Genomic DNA, 20,870 nt, shown 5'->3' on the forward strand with positions numbered 1-20,870 from the left:
GGCATGACTGCGGCAGGTCCGCTCGTCCCGGGCTCCGGTGGACCTGCCGCAGGCATGCCGGCGGGAGCTCCACCGGAGCCAAATGACGCCCTCCCCAGGATGCCGCCCCAAGCGGGTGCTTGGCCCGCTGGTGCCTAGAGCCGCCCCTGTGTGTGCTAACCACTGTACCATCCTTCCTGATGTGTTGATAGAGAATCTCTGAGCTAAAACGTCCTCACCAGCAGAAAATCAAGGGCTTCACAGCCAGTGTCGCTCTCACACCTCAAGATGTGTGCTTCAGCTCAAAGCTGAAGGCTTCCTGAAGGTATAGTTGATGTGAGGAAATGTGAGCACAGAAATAGCCATCTGTCCAGGTCAGTTCCTAGCAGCTCACTGTTTTCCACACCCCTCTGCAGCATATTCTATATTTCAATCATCAGACTTCCCACATCCAGAGAGAGAAGAAAGAAAATTGGCTCTCTCCCGGTCTCAGAACTCACTGCTATAAATTATCCCTCATTTTGGCCAGTTCCCATTCCTAGTCCCTATTTTATTTTCTGCCAGTTGACATGGCAGGCAGCTGTGTCTTTGTCTTAGAAATATTTGCCTCTGCTGTGACCTCCATGTTTCATCATGTAACAAGGGCGGGAGGTTGGGGGGAGAATCTTTCTCTTGAGTCATACTTGAACTTTGTTACTGTGACTTGATAGGAGCCTCAGTCTCTGCCAGGATAAAGTCATCATAACTTGAGGCTCCAATTAGCCGTCTATCTTGGTCCATTTTGACAATTGTTTATTTTCAACTATCCCTCAATTATGCTTCTGCTCAAGCCAACTTGCTTCTGTGCTCACGGTTCTTGGCTTTTCTCACCCATACTTTGAATGCCTCAGCTTTCCATATCTAGATGACACCGGAATGGTTTGAACTGTAAATAAAATGGGTCCTCGGGCAAACAGTATTTGCAAAGAACTGCAGATCCATTCCGAAGGTTTTGTTTAAAGATACACTTGGTTTTATGTGGTCTGTTGGCTTACGAGATCGATTTTGCGGGGAAGGAAATTGTAAAACAGAACCAATGGAACTGCTGAAGGCTGTATAATGCTACTAAGAGATTCCAGAATTTGTCACTTAAATGCAATTCAAGTGACTTGGGTTGTCACATTGGTATCAAGCTTCCATAACGAGAAGCTGACTTATCTCAATTAGATCACAATCTTCCTTCCAGGTCGTCTACATATCCTGAAACAGCTGTAGGACAATGAGGTTCTTCTTTAAAAATAACAACAGTCTCCAAATGTCACAAAAATAAAGAGGAGGATGGCTTAAGGTGAAAGCCAAGAACTCCACTGACTACTAATGCCTCTCACTTTGAATATCAGCTTTGAACTTCCATTTGATGCATCAGTGGAAAAAGTGCTTAATGTTCAGGATTGTCAGTGAAGAGGTTTTGTGGCTGCAGGCTGTTAAAGGGGGAAATGAAGTGCACTTGAAAATATATGATAGCTGGGCAGGTTTATCTGGAGATATGATTCCTTAGGACCAGATTCCAAGCACATAGGAAGGAACACATAATATCTTGCAAAACAAATCCATCGCATAATCCATTGGTGCCTTTACCCATTGCTTTGACAGAGTGACTATGTGAATTACCTTCTTCCATTCTGACCTCTTCCATGGTTTAGACTAATCCTCAATGCTGACAGTAATGTGTCTCTTTTGGCTGCAACCACTAGAGCCTGAAAATTATCCTCCTTGATTTTTCCCTCATGCAGAGGCATTCTCTTCCTTTGGCACATACGTGTCAAGAGGAGAAGTCACATGTGAGGCCAATGCTTAAGTGTTGTCATGGGGGACAGACGTTCTGTGTCACAGCTGGTCCTGGCAGTGTTATTCAGGGTGCACTTGGGAGCGCATCATTGCGTGGTTCCTATGCTGCTTAGGGAAGTCGGCCAAACAACTTGCGAATGAGCTGTCACCCATGAGGCTGGTTTAGAGACAATGGTCTTGCAAGTTCTTTTGCAAGGTTGTTCCATTCCAGTGGAAGTTAAATGTGACTGTGAGACAGGCTCTGCACTGGGAGTAGTGTTTGGACTGAACATCTGAAACTCTCCAACCCTCTGTGTGCTTCCCCCTTACTCCTAAAAAAAGGGGTGGGGCGTGGGCAGATGACTGTGCATTTAAGGACATAGATGCTAGTGTAGTGCTCAGCTACACACTTCCCTTGTAGGTTTTAGTCCTGCCTCCAGGTAGGAGCATGTAATTCATGGTAACCGCACCAAAGCAGGGTCAGGTTCCCATGTGCTTTTTACCTTGGTGTAGAAATGCAACCCATTGCACCCTCCGTTATGTGCATGCATATAAAGTACGTCCAAGCGAAGGGATGTCTTTAGCCCCACTTCAAAAATAGAAAAGCCCAACACAGAGTTTGTGTGAGGAGCTCACCAATATAAAAGCAGAATCCTTCCAAAGTGGCCCGGCTACTAAAGGGTGTTGCTCCTGGGATTAAAGGGAGGTCACATAATAAACCTTTCAGGGCTTCTGATTTACAGAATCAATTTCAGCCCTTCCCCAGAGTCGTTAAGTGAAGGGAATGGTCTATCTTAGCTATTGATGTTGCAAATAAATTCAAGTCAGCCTCAATGGTATCCCAGGGAAACCACATGAGCAGAACAGTTTGGGGGAAGACTATGCATAAGCACAATGCGTCAGAATAAACCTCAGCAGGGACCGGTGGAGTTTCTGTTTTGAATACAGAAGAGTTAGAGTTACAATAACAATCACAGGAAAAATCCCTACAACAGAGCTGGATGGGGCTCTGATTTAGTTTCTCTGTGGTTTTGCTAGTCCCTTGCTAGCATCACTGTGTGACTTCTATGAAACCCACAGTCTCAGCTGCATGGACAGAATTCAAACAAACTTCAGAGAAGCCTGATTTTATTGAGGTGATTGTGTGGGGCTGATTAATTATTTTTATCAGAAATTTGATTTAACTTTTATAAATTTCCATCTGTTTTATTTCTCGTAAGCATATGAAGTCCCAACCCAGTTCATCCATCTTCTGTGTCAATCTGCTGTTAGGTGTTAAATGTGTTGATGTTTATGTGGCAGTTAAGAACTCACTTGGCAATAGGGAGTTAAAAGGAAATCAGGTATCAAAAAAGTCAATTTCAGGTATACCTAAAGAGCAGGGAGTAAAGGGTTGACTAAACAAATCCCTCCATTGTCCTTTGAACCGCAGTAAGGCCCAGTGAGGTTGGGGCACCATGTGTTAGGCTCTGTACAAACAGAAAGAAAAGGGGTCCGATTTTCAAAGATATTTAGGTGCCTAAAAATACAAATTGGCACCTGCTGGGATTTTGAAAAGCTCCTAAAAAAGTTAAATGCCTAATGCCCATTGAAAACATAGGCCATAAATGCAACTTTTCAGACTGATGTTATATGGCAGCAAACACTCTGTATTGGCTTGGGAACATTATTCAGGAGGCTGTATTTTTAGGATATGACAGTCAGGTGTTTGTCTGCATCCAGTAATCAGACGCTCACCACTGTATTTAAGAAGTTGCCATTCTTCAGCGAGCAGACTCATCGTGGTAGACGTGTGTCTTCCTGCTGAGAATTACTCTGCTAGTCGGTATATTTTCCTTCACCATCAAGGAATAATGGTACAAATGCTGCTGATGCATCTGAGAGTTAGGCTGAACTGTGCATGCGTTCATCAGTATCATGGATTGGGGCTGATCCGACCTCTGTCGGAGTCAATGAGAACTTTGCAGTTGGCATCATGCCTCTAAAGAAGATGTATGCTTGGAGAAGTATTTAAATCACTTATAGCCAAATGTTGAAAGGGTTCTTTCCTTGTGTGTCAGCACCAACATGCATACCCAAAGCACGATTTGGATGCATAGACTCCAACATGCATGCACATGAGCTAGCCAGATACACCCAGATTTGCATCTCGGACAATGGCAGGTTTCCCATTGTCTTCAGTGAGAGTTGGATCAGGCATTGTGAGCAACACCATTCTTTCTCCTGAAAATGAGGTGGTGCTGGGCCACCACTCAGCTCAGTTTTGGGGCTGAGCTCACAGAATTTGATTAAAAAGAAACCCAATTAGAATAAAACCACAGAATACTTGGGGCTAGGAGGAAGGAGATGGGCTTTTAGCAGCATTCATTGCTTTGAGGAGGGTGTGCTTGTAAATAATTTTGGACAGAAATTAAAACCTTCTGCCTCTGGGGGAGGCATTGATTCTGTCTATAATATTTTATCATCAGAGCCTGGGTATAAATTGAGAAAGGAAAAAAATAGTCTTTCAAGGTAACTGCCTTCCACCAAGATCTGATTTTCGTATTTTGTCACTATAAATTCTTAAAAGATAAAGTCAATACGTTTCCTGATAGTCTCTCAGGCTTTCTGAAGAGTGTACAATAGCAATGAGGTGTAAGCAAAAAAACAGGGCTTTAAAGAGCTCTATAGGGATATTGCATGATTCCTGTGTGATTGCTGTGTGTGCGGCCAATTTACGAGCAGGGCAAAAGTTTCTAGCTGAAAGTTAGTAAACTCTGAAACACAGGGGAGTGGGTAAAGCATTTATTGAGTGCAGTAGTTAGGCATCAGATAAGAAAGAAGTGTATCCAGCAATTAGAGAAACAGAAATGGGGGTGAGGACCCCTGGGTTCTTCTCTTAGCTCTGCCATTGGCTTGCTGTGTGAATTTGGGCAAGTCGTTTTACGTTTCTATGTCACAAGTTCATCCCTACCTCAGAGGTGCATTGTGAACTTATCTAAGTAGATCCAGATGCTCCATCAGTTTTAATGTGCACAGCTTCATGTATTTCCATGGAAATGTGTCAATTTGGACCAAATGAGACTCTGACCCTTAATATTTACAGAGCGCTTTGAGGTTGTGGGGTGGATTTCAAAAGATGAGGCATTTTTTAAGGCCCAACAGTGTATAATGTACCAACAAGGTAAGATATCTTTTTTGTAGAAGATACAGGAGTCTTGCTTAGAAAATGTTCAGAACAAGAGCAATTAGCAGATAGTCTTAATGAGCTGTGTCTAGGAGTTTCCTCAAGAAATTGACCGTAGAGGAACTCCATTGCTATTGAGAGCATTAGCCAAAAAAAGACCTTCTCCTCATATGGATAGCTAGAGATGGAACACAGCTGGTTATTTTGTTAAAGTACATTAGGCTCTGGAGCAAATTGCTATGCATTACATACGAATTTTTGGTCTAGCTATAGAAAAGTGGGTAACAACAATGCTTTCTCTCTTCTCCAAAACTAGACTTACATCTTTCTTAGATTTATGAACCAAAAAGGTAAATACTTGTAACTGCAGTGTGCCTGTTATCCAAATGTTTGTGTAGTACTTATTTTTTGCATTACTGCTGGTATAAATAATTCATAAAACTAATTGGTGTGTATTTATCTATCCATTCCTTCATGACATTTATAAAGCACTCATCATCCAAGTGGATAGTCACCATGTCTGAATTAGATTGAGATATAGTTGGTGGAAATAACAGCATATGAAACCCATTCTTCTAATAAGTTATTGTCAGTTTGACTTTCAAATGATGGATTTTGATTTATTGATTTAGACCGTTCAGATGTGATGGAGACCTGGCCATTTTGGGAAATGAAGTTAGAAGGATCTCTGTTAAACTGCTAATTTTGACTCTGGCAAAAATCCCTATAATGTTTTGTCTTAACAAAACTGTTTTAATGGTTTCAGGCACTTGTAGAAAATAGTTTAAATTGTAAATGTTTTGAAATTTTAAAACTGTTGCATTCATTACTTTTTTTTAAGGCTCATGGCTTGTGGTGCTTCACAGACGACTAAGATGGAAACAAGTCCACGCGGATATCATAAACTACTCAGACACTGCTCTTGTAGCTTAGGGTGCCCACAGAACCCACTAGTTAAATGATTTCCTTGCAACCACTGTAGCTCATTTTCCACTCTAGAAATTTGAGCTTTCTGGACAAAGGTTTCCAAGGGTGATAGATGCTTCACAACTACACGTTTCTCTTGCAATACTGCCAGTGAGGTAGGGTTAAATATAAATGCTAACTACCTACACCTAGACCTATAACACTCTCCGTTCCTACAAATGTACAGTCGCCAGAGTCTAGGAATATAAAGACTCCCATTGACCTCAATGGGCTTTGAATCAGGCCATAATAATCATGGTGGGAAATACATACTAAGCTTTCCAATTCAAATGTATAGGGGACACAGGCTTGTTAGTCTGATATACACTCATCAGGTTTCGGCTCAAAGTTTAATGCCACTGTACAGTCCCTCTCCTAACTCTCTCTTGCTCTCTCTCACTGTGCTGTGCAGATGAGCCAGAGTTTTAAGACACTGGAGTGGCAATATAAAGTGGCTGCGACCTTATCACACTGAGCCTTGGTATGGGTTAAAAGTGCATCCTCAAGAGGTAGATGCCTCTAATTTTCTTGAAGCTGTTGCTTGTTAAACTCACTTCCTGGCTGAGTTTGTAGCTACTACAGTGAGAATGCACAAATGTTTCTGTTTGATCTTAAGAGTGCCTCCCACTTGAGGCAATCACTGGTTAATTTGATCTTCCATTTAATTTTATCAAAACCCCAGGAACCAAATAATTTCTATTAAAAACAATACAACTTCCACTTTTTATTCCAATCAACTTTCATTCTTAGAGCACAAAGGTTATTGGATAATTTGATCACCCGCTAACAAAAAACTGTCATTAAATCTACAAGGAAAAGCCAGTATTCTGAATGCAACTGAAGAGAACTGAGCCCAAGAATTGCCCATGACAGGAAAAGAATACAATAAGAAACTGCTATTCAGAAAACATTGATAAGAGCTACCATATACTATGAAAGCTGAGAAGTATCCTGCTGATCATGTGGATAACAAGATCGATGGTTTATTTCAATCAACACATTGCAATGATATAGGGGCAAGACACCATAACTGGAGAAAGATTGATTTAGCCCCTTGCATCCAATTTTCTGCCACCTGAGTGAACTTATTTCACCATTGTTTAAGTTTCCCCTCTGTGCAATAAGTCCTGCATTCCAAAAGCTAAATGTGTAGCCTAAGTGGATGGAAAAGATCTCCCTTGCATGCTGTTTATCTGATATCATGTGAAATCAAATATGATCTCCTGATTGAAGTCCTATGTGGGTTTGCCATTTGTATCTCCTGCAGGTCAACACGTTCATCTCCTTTGTGTTTCCAATGGTCGTCATTTCTGTCCTGAATAGTATCATCGCCAACCAGCTCATCATCATGTTCAAGCAAGCGGCACAAGAAAACCAGGTCTGCATTATTGGAGGACAGCAGACGATGCTCAGCATGTCCATGGAGCCCAGCCGTGTGCAAGCTCTGAAGCACGGAGTGAGAGTCCTGCGTATGTACCTGTGATGTTAAGCATTGAATGAGTTAGCAACGTGTTCTGGGACATACCTGGTAGAATTACAGATAGCACCATTAGATTTGGTTGTAGTTTTTCTCCAAATCTTTTTTTTTTCAGTGAAAAATGGCCTCTTTTGAAGCCTAAAACTTCCATAAGAAAGTTTTTGGTTTACAAAATTTTCCAATTTTTCCTCAAACCCCCAAATTTTCATTTTTTTGTTTTTTCTCCTTTCTTTTTCTCTTTCCCCTTTTCCCCCCAAGTTTGCCAATGAATGCAGTAAAATGAATGCTATCTAGGGTTTTGAGAGTTTTTAATTATTTTTCTTTTTTTCATTTTTCTTTGCCACACTCTAACTTTTCCAAACCCTCAACCTTGGAAAAGTTGAAGAGTGGCAAACAGAAAAATGAAACTCTGTGACTGTGCTACTCAGAAGCTATTCAAAAGTTAGAGAAGTTTGGAAAAGTTGGAGTAACATAAGTAAAAGCTGCTGAACTTGAATTAATATGCAAATTGGATACAATTAACTTAGGTTTAAACAGAGACTGGGAATGGTTGGGTCATTACACTAACTGAATCTATTTCCCTATGTTAAGTTCTCCTCACACTTTCTATGGGGCATCTCAATTATCACTTCAAAGGTTTTTTTTCCTCCTGCTGATGATAGCTCATCTCAATTGATTGGACTCTTCCTGTTGGTATGCATATTTCCACTTTTTCATGTTCTCTGTATGTATAAATATCTCCTGTCTGGTTGTTCCATTCTATGCATCCGAAGAAGTGGGCTGTAGCCCACGAAAGCTTATGCTGAAATAAATTTGTTAGTCTCTAAGGTGCCACAAGTACTCCTGTTCTTTTTATAAGTAAAAGCAACCTCCTGGATATCATTTATTTTATTGTGTTCAGGGGAAAAAACTCAAAATTATTATTATTGTAATCAACAATTATAATACTAATATTATAATTATTATTATTACCCCAAAATTATTCTGTTTCAAACTCTAAAGTGGAAACAACTGCCAAATTTCCTGCAGAATTGTTTTTTTCCATTTTTAACCAACCATGTTATTTGACTTGTGTCTCATCACTAGTGAATGGATGACAAATTTAAGGTTATACAGTTGCATGATCATTTGTGGAAGCACTTAAGCAGATCTTTAAGTCCATCCTTATTTAGAAAAACACTTAAGTATGTGCTTAAAATTAAGCATGTGCTAAAGGGCCATCCCATATAGGTGAGCTTTCCTGAATCAGGGCCCAAATACTGAAGCCATTTTAATTATAACTTGTGGTTTTACCAAGAGATCAAGAGCTAAGCAGCCAGATGCTAACGATAACCTGTACAATCAAAGATTTGGATCTGTACTATGCACACAATACAAAACGTGCACAATTATCTCAACTGCATGTGCAATTAATGCTGTTTGTGTATGCAGTCACAGTAATTATGCATGCAAATGCAATTCAATTTTTGCATGGAGAGTCTTCTCAAAATCCATCCCTTTTTATTTCTTAGTCCAATTTATTTTCCTTATCATGTAGGAAAATCAATAATTGCTGTGAAAATATTCTTCACTTTATTGGAGCTGTGCAGAAGAGTCAGTTTTTCACTTAAAATGTATCTGTATGTGAAAAGAGACTTTGGCAGATATTGTATGTAGTGTTGTTGCACCTGTGTCGGTCCCAAGATGCTATAGCGACAAGAGGGGTGAGGTGATATCTTTTAATTCTCACCATCAGAAGTTGGTCCAATAAAAGATATCGCCTCACCCACCTTGTCTTTGACAGATATTCACAGCTTTGATCCAGGGTTCAGCTTTGCCATTTCACCATTTCTGATGGTGAAAATGGCAGAATCCTAAACTTTGGACGAAATCATGAATTTTCATCCCTTCAAACTTCTGAGGAAATATTTTTCTCCCTGCAAAAATTGACATTTTCACAGCACATTTGAAACAATAATGTTAAAATGTCGCACCCAGCTCCCCTGATTTCACCAAGAACACACATGGCCTATTTTTGCTCTGGTTCTTCTTTTATGACTTGAGGTTTCAAAATGAGACAGTTTAAGTCCCTGAGGACAGTTTGGTTTTTTAATGACATGGGAGGGATTGGACAGTGTTATAATTTCTCTCTGAGGGACAGGGTTACTTTCTTTTTCATTTACTGCTCACTGGCAGTGGTGAATGGCTGCTGAGGTTTTGCTCTGGAGGTCACGTTAATGGGTTCTGCGGCTGAACAGAGTTCCAGCAGTCACTCAGTGTCAGTGAGGAGAAGGAGGAACTGCATTGTGGAGCATCAGGAATGGCTTCATCTGCACATTTACGCTAAAGCCACTCAGGGTTCAGTTGTGCCATATAAGTACAGTCCTGCACTGAAGGTTTTGCTGAATCGTGTTGTCCCAGAGGGCACCCAACTTAGTGCATCTTCCAGAACTGCCCAGGACACATATGGAATGCACCTTTTCAGTGTAATGGACCACACCTCCTATCCATCCTCTTCAGCTCCCTTTGGAGAGGAGAGCAGCCCTAGCCCCACACACTCCATGTGCTCAGGCAAGCACAAAGCTTGCATTTGTGGCTGCACAGAGGCTGCATTTTGCATCTTTTCCCCAGCCCACATTGTGCACCAATACACAGGAAGGCCATTGTCTGGCCCTGAACCACTACACTAATAAACTGTGGGCTTCAATAAACTATAGCCACATTAAACTTCTGAATAATTTAAATATGGTTCAGGTTGACATCCAGGCCCAGCTTTTGCAAACATGCCCAGGCAAATTTTCATGTGCTATAATGGATTCACATTTGCACACATAGTTATTGCAGTTGCACAGACAATTGCCATAACTAGTAGTGCATCTGTTGTCTAACCAACCATTTGTATGTGCGTTCAGGATAATTACCTAGAGAAATTAGGCTATTGAGGGGGTGCCTATTGAAGTGTCGCTGAGAGTTTCTGGTTGCTTGTTGATGTGGTTAACACGATTTATCTTCTTGCTTTCTGTACACAGAGTCCATAAATCTATTCAGCACATATGCTCACATGTACACATTCTTGGCGGTAGAGTTTATAAATGAAGCCAAGAGTAAAACTGCTGACAGCATTTTAATGGAAAACGGTTTAGTCAATAACACTTGAGGCAATACAGAGATTGCTTTGTTCCCTTTATTTCTGTGCTGAGCTGTGATTCAGACACAGGTCAAATCAAAGATCTCGAACCTGGAAATAGAGCTGAACTGTGGCAGACTTGATATCTTAACTTAAGGGGACAAGGGAAAAGCAAAGGAATATGGAGGATAAACTGGGAGGTGATAAAACAGAATCAGTTCAAAAATGGCACAGAAGCCATTTAAATAAAAGACGCTTCTCTTCTGTCTTATATGGTGACAGCCATGGGTAGAAAGCACAGTGTGACCGTTTTCTGGCAGGTTTCAGAGTAGCAACCGTGTTAGTCTGTATCCGCAAAAAGAACAGGAGTACCTGTGGCACCTTAGAGACTAACAAATTTATTTCAGCATAAGCTTTCGTGGGCTACAGCTCACTTCTTGGGATGCATAGAATGGAACACACAGACAGGAGATATTTATACATACAGAGAACATGAAAAAGTGGAAGTAGCCATACCAACTGGAAGAGTCTAATCAATTGAGATGAGCTATCATCAGCAGGAGAAAAAAACCCTTTGAAGTGATCATCAAGATGCCCCATAGAAGGTGTGAGGAGAACTTAACATAGGGAAATAGATTCAATTAGTGTAATGACCCAACCATTTCCAGTCTCCGTTTAAACCTAAGTTAATTGTATCTAATTTGCATATTAATTCGAGTTCAGCAGTCTCGCTTTCGAGTCTGTTTTTGAAGTTTTTTGTTGCAAAATTGCCACCTTCAAGTCTGTCACTGAGTGGTTAGAGAGGTTGAAGTGTTCTCCCACTGGTTTTTGAATGTTATGATTCCTGATGTCAGATTTGTGTCCATTTATTCTTTTGCATAGAGACTGTCCGGTTTGGACAATGTACATGACAGAGGGGCATTGCTGGCACATGATGGCATATAACACCTGCACATCTACCAATGTGATATATGCCATCATGTGACCATTCTTATGTTCTAATTTAATTGCTTTAAGTTTCCTAACTTCTCTCGGGAAGTATGTTTTCATCCAACTATCAGAATATCGTAGCTAGACTTGGCAGCTCTGAATTCACTCAGCACAATCATTAGAGCAGTACGTTACCAAAAGAGGCTAATGGCACTCAGAATCGGTAGCTCATGAATTAACACATCATTCACACTCTTTGCTAGCTTTTGCATCCTTTCTTGGCTACATTTACTTTTAGTTGTGTCCTCAATAATGAGGAAGTTCAGAGCCAAAGAATGTCCGAGTTGGGCCGTTATGTAGACCAGACTGGCAATTCATTAAATGTGTGGGTTCCTGATATTAGTCCTACCCAGCTGTCACTGTGGGCATGAGAATCAAAATTCAAAGAGCTCAAAGAGCTGGCTTCTTTCCAGTATCTTATGAGGACAGTTCTGGGTAATTTCCTCTGTGTGTCAGCACGATCACTCTAAATCTCCTTGAATAGAATGCACAGAGTTTTGCCTCCCCCTCTCCAAATTTTCCATCTAGTTCTCTCATTAATTGTGATTAGTATTAATTATTAAATAGTGCTGAGCTTAACCTCTTTACTACTGAAAGATGTCCCAAGAGTTGTGAAACTTCTGTGCAACTGGGTTTCCTGGTGTTCTGCTCATTTGACTTTGTTCTGTGGTAACCTTTTGCCTAAACAAATCCACTATCTGCCAACAGTGAAGTGGTTTATGAATCCAGGGCTTACTGTCTTCTAAGGCTTGAGTTTTTCATGCATATATGCGTATAACAGCTCCTAATATACCACCTGCAGTGTGTAAAAACTTGCCATCTGTTATCTGCTGATTATTTGCTCTTCTCATATAGAAGAAGACAAAGTATGTGGGGTAATATCTTTATTGGACCAACTTCTGTTGGTGAAAGGTACAAGATTTCAAGCTACACAGAGCTCTTCTTCGGGGTTTGGGAAGGAAATCAGAGTGTCTGAGCTAAAGACAAGTTGGGACAGATTGTTAAGCATAAGGGGTGACACAAGTTGTAGAGGCCACTTGAAATGGAGTGGGCAATAAAGGTTAGACAGTGACACAAAAGGAGTTTGAAGTGGGTCATTGGGGTTAGCAGGCAGGTGTGTGTTACAAATTGCTAGAATGAGCCATGAAACCAGTGTCGCGGTTTAGTCCATGAGTTTTGGTGTCTAGCAGCATTATGAGTTTAAGTTCGCAGGATTGTCTTTTGAAGGTATTGTGGAGGTTTTCTTTGAGGGCAAGCATTTAAAGAAAAATTAACATCAATTGTTTCCAAATATATTTAGCCAATTTAGTCAGGCAACAAGCTAAATAATTCTCACATTTCACCATTCAGTGCCTGCTTTTTGAATTCATTCACGAGTATTTTTAAATATTTTCAATATTTGAAAAGTACTTACATACCGACTGATGCACACAGGTAATGACTGATGCACACCGGTAATATATGCTTTAAAACAAGAACAACAATTTTAATACCTGATATTTAAAACATGCCAGTGAACACAGATAAAATCTTGCCCTACATTGGATACTAGACATGCAGGTTGGGGGCAGCCAAATTAGGGGGTGGGTGGGAATTGCAGGAAATGCTCCTGTCCCTTTAAAACAAACCAGGGACACCGGGTCAGACTTCCCAACATTATCAATACCACAATAACCAGGTTGTGGGTAGACATGTGACACAATAAAAAATGATCCGATCTCAGTTCCAAGTCTCCGAGTAGATGGTTACAAACGAGAAAATATTTTCAAATGTGGGGTGAAGTGCCCCTTGAGAGAGTCTGTTTGAGCCTTTAGGGCTTGATCTTCACCCAGTGAAGTCAGTGGTAAAATGGCATGATCAGATAATTACTCACCAGCATGCCACAAAAGGGTGAACATACAGCCTGGTGTCCAGGTAGGGTGACCAGACAGCTAATGTGAAAACTTGGGACAGGGGGTGGGAGGTAATAGGAGCCTATATAAGAAAAAGACCCACAAATCGGGGCTGTCCCTATAAAATCGGGACATCTGGTCACCCTATGTCCAGGGTGTAGGATTCATAGGCACAGTGGGCTGGGCAGGGTAACCTTAGTATCCAGCATGCTAAGGATGTTGCCCCAGGAGCAGGGCAGAACCCAGACGGCGACCCTAAGCTCACAACCTGGTCCCTGTTCAGAGCCGAAGTAAAGAGCTGCTGGGGTGTCGACATCATGTTGTCTTCCCAAAGTTCATTGACCCTGTTTCAAGAGGCAGGAAGGTTTCCTGGGGATACAGTCTCCATCCCCATGCTGATTTGTATGTAAATGGAGCGTCTTCTGTTTTTGTTCCACTCTGCTTCATTTACACGGAGACAGGTAGTTAGCTGCCTTCCCTCCTGTTTCTCCCTGTGTTTGGTCACCAATGTTAAAGCATAATGTCAATGAAAAGCCATAATTCCTCATATAGTGTTAATACAGACATTTCACGATGATATAAACCACCAGTGTGTCACTGGCTTTCATAAAAGACCTTACCCGATACACTTTGTAATATTGTATACAAGTAGTTGATTCAATTGCTTATCATTAGGTTCAGTCCCCTATCTATAAAGATAGGGCTATTCTCCCACACTGCTAGTTCAATGACTTTGTACCTTAATTGTCTCTGCCTGACGACCAGGCTGGTCAGACAAGCAAATACACACTTCTTTTTCTAAGGCAAACCATGCTTATGCGTTGCTTGCCAAACACATTTTAAGGATATAATTGTAGCATCTATCCACAATTCTTTGTACACACCTTGTACATACCTCACATGAGAACATTAATGATCAGTGAGTTATTAGTAGTCCAGTAATCTATTACATGCCACCTTTTGAGTAGATATCATGACAACAGAGTGTTAGGTGTACTGAGTATGTTAGGCCTGACAAAAGTTGCCGACACAGAGTAGTGAACCACCAATGGGCCTCTGTGTCACAATGAGTGCTGGTTATTAATTATTATTAATTATTATTAACTGTTATTATTATTTATTTTATAAGCTGCATATGTATAGGGACCATTTTCCACTGAAATGCAGCAACTTCTGGGGTGATGGGCCACAGCCACACAGATAATTGATACATGGCCTGATGCCAAGCCCACTGAAGTCAAAAGGAGTCTTTCTATTGACTTCATCACGCTTTAGATCAGGCCTGTAGTGCACAACAGTGAAGAGACGAGACCCTGAGTTTAAGGATGCCAGGGAGAACAGGTGGTCCTTTTATGTGACATAATCCCACACGGCAACTCGGAGCCCAATCCCAGCAAAAGTTTACCCATCCCAGTGAAATCAGTGGCACTCCTTGGTTGAAGAGGGTTGGGCCCTTGGATTCTGAGGTCTTCTCTAAAAGACACCAAAACAATTATCTCAGTTTGTCTACTTTGGAAGGATGAAGGGCTGAGCTGACCCTGCTGGAATTGAAAGCAGCAGCTCCAGAGTACTTAGAGATTTCAAACTTGGTGCTTGAGCCATTCTTTATAGCAGCTTCAGAGGGTTGTCTCTTGTCAAATGCCATGTGTCTTCAAATCCAACTGACTTCAAAGGGAGCTGAGGGCCCACGACACCTGCTGCTAGTCTCAGCTCCTCCTGGCGTCATGCCCATATAGACATTAATTTAATTGCGTAAATATTACATGAAGCATGTAATGTACTGCACCAAATTAGCACAACCTCTTCTCCAAGAATTATTGCGGTATTCAGTGACCTGTTAGCCGCTGCTGGCACTAACACTTTTGACTGTCTTTTATCTCAAATAACATGGTAACATTTGTTCTTCTTTATGCGATATCTTCTCTTGCCATGGTGTGATGACCACCATTTTGGCTGACACACTGGGGACCTCCAGAACTGAAAGCATACTGGCTCTGTAGCTGGGGGCTGTAACAACTCATATCCCATGTGGCTCGGCAGAGTGGCGGACCTGTAACACACACTTTCCATAGGCATCAGCTAAATGAGAATATAAAACGGGTGCACATAAAAGCTGCCTCTCCAGAAATCAGCATTAAAGCAAATCCCTAATGTAAGCCCCATTACACAGTCTGAGGTGGCATGGCACACCAGAGTACACATTCCTTAAGAGGTGTTGGAGATGAATGACTACGGACTGGCTGACCCTCGAAAAGCTGAGATGTTTAGTTCAAATAAGGCTGGGGAAAATAGCTGTGTAGCCAAAGTGCTTCTGCCTTTGCTCAGCTGCCCACCAGCCACATTCATTGCTCAAAAACTTGGGGAGAAAATCCTCAAGATTTGCCAACAGCAGCTGAACAGAATCAGTAAAGAAAACTAGCACCGAGCTCCTGCAAAGGTATTAGCCGCAATGGAGAGTGATAAACAGAATTCTAGGGGCAGGATCTCTAGTCCGTTAAGGCTTCTCTATACCACTCCGGTGGCACAAAGGGCCAGTCAAAGGGCAGAAACAATCCCCAGGGAATACCCTTGACACAAGCAGGTTGTAGAGTTGTGGCCCCCAGTGCAGAAAGTGTGGGGCAAAGTGAGCTGAGAGTGGCAGGGTGAGTTATGGAGGAGCTGCAGCCAAAACACTCTCCTCTCCAACAAGTCTCTGCTTCCCAGGGCCCATAGTGAACCTTAGGTGCAGCGCATCAGTTGGAACAGCCCTGAGGAAACACATAAGCTCCCAAATGGCCCCAGAATACAGGGAGCACAAAGGTGGTTTAAAGTGCCTCCTTCCTCCCGTAATTCCTGCACTCAGCACACGGACCGAGCATGGAGGCCATTGCATGTCGGTCAGTGCCCTTCTAGAGACCATGTTTATACTAACGCAGTGTGAGTACTCATAGAAGTTAGACATGGAAAAAAACATCTCCCAGCCACTGCAGGATAAACACAGGCCAAGATAAAATACTGTGTGTAATCTAATACAATTATCTCCCCTAAATTATCTTCATATCTAGTTTAACATGTTATTGAGAAAATCAAGACTGGCATCTTTTAAATCTTCTTTTACAAAATTAAAAAAAAATCCATCAAAATTCATAGCTTCCTCTGCAGGGCTTCCTGCACAATAAACAAGCTGTTCTTTCTTTCTTTCTTTCTTTCGTTTATCTGCTGCTTTCTTCCTCTAAACATTTGTTTTGTCTTTGCACTGCCTTATAGGATAACTGATACGTGAGTTAGTACTGTATATGTTTGCCTTTTTTTTTTGTTGGGCATCCCTTCTACAAAGTTAAAATTCTAATGAAGAATAGAATGTATAACTGTGTCTTAAAACAGTTTAGATTTCACAACGCAGAACAAAGGTTTGCTACATTTGGTATGCAGTCATCCACTGAACAGTTAGACAATACTCTACTAGACCTTCCGTCTTACTGTCGAATGCAGGTTTATATGGATGCTAGATGTGTTCATCTCATAGTTTGTTTTTAAAAGGTTTAATAAACTTTTAGATTGTGATTTTTAAAACTGCCTAAGGGATTTGGGTACAATTAATTTTAATAGGAATTCACCATCTAAATCCCCCCGAGGTCGCTTTCAAAATTACAGATTTAATTTTAAAAACTAAGCCATAGTATTAGAGGCAAAATATGGTTAAAAGCTAATATTGCAGCAGCAGCAGCATTGAATTCTTGTAATTCATTTTAAGCAGATAGAAGAATAAAGCTGTAATTAGTTTAAATAAGTATAGAAAAGCCCAGATGCAATAATTTAAGGACTGAACTGATTTTCAATAATAAGTTAGACGTAGAAATGGGGTAGCAAGAAAATAAAAAGCCAAACACAGGCTTTATCCGTTCCTAGGGGATTGTGTCTGTGTTTTCCCCAGTCTGGTTCACCATGGATCTGCTTACAGATGTTGAATCCTATTTTTTTCATATGTGGAAATAGCAGCATTTTATGGGCCCGATCCTGCCCCTATTAAACTCAATTTAAAAGCAGCCTTTGAGTTCACTGGGTTTTTTTCAATGTGATAAATGGGAATTCATCGTGTCAGTGTGACTCAGTTAAGAGCACTTTTGCTTCAGAGGCAGAGATAATGGGCCTGGGTCTCTTTCAATAAGGAAATAGCAATTTGGGGAATAAAGAAAAAACCATCTTTAAAAACACAAAAATGACAGAGAGAAAAATCCATTTCCAGGCCCATGAACACCATTCCTGCGGGTCACCCACAGACTGATTCAATGTTGGGGCCGATCCAAAGCCCACAGAAGTTGGTGGAAGGATGCTCAATAACTTTAATGGGCTTTAGATCTACACCATGGTGGCAGAAGGTAATGTTTCCTGTTGAGTCAGTCCCCAGGGCACTGTCACCCCGTGTGCTCTGCTCTATCACGTGTTACTCTGCTGTGAGATTAAATGAACTCTCTCATCCGCATCTATTTCTCTTTGAGAACACAACACGTTGGGGGCTCACCCAAGCTGAACTGCAATGTGTAATCAACAGTCTCTGCCTCCTCAAGAAGAAATCCCTGAATGAACCCAAAAGATTGTATGTAACAGTTTCTGGGATCCAACAGAAATTGTTTAAATATCTACTTTATCCAGCATTCCTTTTACAAGCCATCTCTTTTTCCTGGTAAGCACCTAGCTCACCAAGGCATGATGAAAGAGAAGGGGCTTTAGGTTTCTGAAAGAGAGTGAGATAAAAGGGGAGGTTGTTTACTCAATGTTTTTTAGATGGAAATTGACATGTGCCCCTGTTTGGAATCGGATCCCAGGGAGTGGATAGAGAAGGGCTGGCTTGCCACCCTATGTATTCTTGATCCAGTTGATAAAGTTGAAACATAATGTGGCAGAGCTCTGACCTTGCTCCTGTGGGTCCTGCGCTTCTAGGTGGTTTATGCTTAGCCTCAGTGGCTCACTGTGACCCTCCACGTAGCCCTTCTCTCTCTAGGGCCAGGGTTACAGTCTACTGAGCCCTTTTCATCATAGGCTGCAAGGAGGTTGGTGAGAGAACTCCCACAGTCTCTGTTCAGCCTCCTGTCCTGACAGGAACCTGACTTCACCTTCCAGGAGATGTTCCTGTAGTGGTGGGTTGGGGGGAACCCAGGCCTGCCCTCTACTCCGGGTTCCAGCCCAGGGACCCTAATGGTAGCAGTTGTTGGCAGCCAACCTTTCACTGCCAGAGTTGCTACATTTCCCTGGGCCACTTCCCCACAGCTCTCCTGCTTCTCCCTTCTTCACCCTTACCTTAGGGCTCCTTTAACGATGTTTGAGGGTGTCTTCAGTAACCAGCCCTTCAGCCGCACTTCCTCTCCTCTGGCTCCCTGGCTCCCCTGCCTGACTGGAGTGAGCCCTTTTTATAGTAACAGCAGGGCCTTAATTAGAGTCAGGTGGTCACATTAACGGAATGGCCTCACCTGACTCTTTACAGGTTAATTAGAGTCAGGTGTTCTCATTAGCCTGGAGCAGCCCCTGCTCTGGTCAGTTAGGGAACAGAAAACTGTTAATCCAGTGGCCAGTATATCTGCCTTCTGCTATTCTGCTGTACCCAACTGGCCTGGGTCTATCACAATAAGTATTAAGGGTGACAAATACAGGGCAGGGCCTTCTAAGCTGAGATGCACAATGCCACACATCAGAAATAGCACAGTAGAAAAACAGTTTTTGAGATGCTGCATATCTGGGATTTAAAATCAAACCATAAGAGTCTCTTAATAAGGCTAAAACCAGGGCGTGCACAAGTGTTAAACTTTGCTCCAAAAGAATCTATTGGAGACCATTTTTAAAGCAGTTGTTAGCACCTGAAAAGTGTGTGTGTGTGTGTGTGTGTGTGTGTGTGTGTGTGTGTGTGTGTGTGTGTGTGTGTGTGTGTGTGTGTGTGTGTGTGTGTGTGTGTAAAAATGTGCATACATACACGTAACACCTTTTGGAGGCCCTTTCCAAAACTTCTGTTTTCTTCCTAACAGCTTCTACAATGCTGTTATATGGTGGTAGTCTACATGGGGGCAGCATAAATACATTGAATTTAATATCAAAATGAATAGCACAGAGGATACATAAATGAGCAAATCATTTATTTTTATATTCAATAAAAATGCTCCATTTTTTTCATTCAGAGGAGCTGTCACAAAATTTCCAGTCTGCTACACTAGACTCCAGACACTTTGCTCTTGTTATGAGCCTTGAGGAGGTTTGTTCTCTAATTCTCTCTCTGCTCTGCAAAGGGCAGTCCACAATACAGCCCGTCCCGTACAGCTGCTGCTGCCCAAATGCTACCATCCAGAATGACTGGGAGACTTGAAGAAGCGTAGCAGGAACTTTATGCTTTAGTGAATTTTGCTAAATAAAGGAAAAGGCACAGCTGAGGGAAATAGCCCCAGCTCTACAGGAGAAAGCAGGTCTGCCTGATGTGCATTGCTTTTCACTCGCAAAAATGTCTGTGTCTACTGTATTAGGTTTTTTTTAAACTCATCACAAAATGAGTTGAAGATGGTGTCTCAGTCCTCCTGTGAATTCCCTGAGAGTTATCAGTGTCACGCCGAACTTTGCAGCTATTCAAACATCCTTTTCTTGTGCGTCCTGCAATGTTCCCAGGCAGGGAGACTGAGAGGAGCTGACACCTGTTGCCTCTCACTGTGAAGAAATGACTTCACACCCTCTTGAAGCCTTGGAAGATGGTTTTAAAAAGATGCTAGAGTGCCCCACTTCTCCCTCACCTCAGCTCATCCGAGGGCTGCACCTGCAGCCACCAAAGTAAATGACAGGATCAGGCCCTCGTTGGACGTATTCATTTTATTATTTCTTTAGATTTAAATGACAAAGCTCTAGGTGCCCTAACAGTGAATTAGAGCTACAATTGCAAACAGTGACAACACAGCAGCCAAAAAATAATCACATCGAAATAATGAATTCATTCAGCTAAAAGAGCACTAACAGATCCTCTAGCTTTCTCTCAGGAACATACCCCCTACCTTTCCCAAAAATCTTATCAAAATTAATGGCTTTTGCAGCATCTGTGAAAGGTCTTCCAATACCCCAGGGGAATACAGCTAGCCTCTGCAAATGTACCCCTCTTCCAGCCTCAGTGCTGTACTTTTAATTAAGAAAATCAGATGCCTCCAACCAATGCAGATCATAGTCGAGAGTGGGGGGGTTAGGGGCTGGATCAGCGTTCATGTCGTGCTCCCCGTCAGTACCCGTCCTGGGCAGGGGAAGTGAATGATCCAATCATGGCACCAAATTCAGTGATGAATCCTGGTCACGTGCCACCTGAGGCCAGTTGCGCATACGCTGAGAAGAGAGTCGAGGGCCAACTTATCCCCAGCTCAGACCATAGGCACTGACTCCGTGGGTGCTCCAGGGCTTGGAGCATCCACAGAGAAAAATTAGCAGGTGCTGCTCAGCAGCAGCCACCAGCAACCAAGCTCCCCCGCTCCCCAGCGCCTCTCAGCTGTTTCA

At 42.0% G+C, this 20,870-nt stretch overlaps 1 protein-coding gene across 1 annotated transcript in view; it reads left to right on the forward strand.

Annotated features, from left to right (window-relative positions):
• Positions 1-20,870, forward strand: part of NTSR1 (neurotensin receptor 1) — a 94,482-nt gene that overhangs the window by 64,209 nt on the left and 9,403 nt on the right. The window contains exon 2 of the mRNA XM_039498909.1: positions 7,185-7,386. Coding sequence (XP_039354843.1) covers positions 7,185-7,386 — 202 coding nt within the window. The remainder of the gene's footprint in view (positions 1-7,184; positions 7,387-20,870) is intronic.

This window comes from Mauremys reevesii, linkage group 13 (assembly GCF_016161935.1).
Source record: "Mauremys reevesii isolate NIE-2019 linkage group 13, ASM1616193v1, whole genome shotgun sequence".
In the NCBI taxonomy this organism is placed as follows: Eukaryota; Metazoa; Chordata; order Testudines; family Geoemydidae; genus Mauremys; species Mauremys reevesii.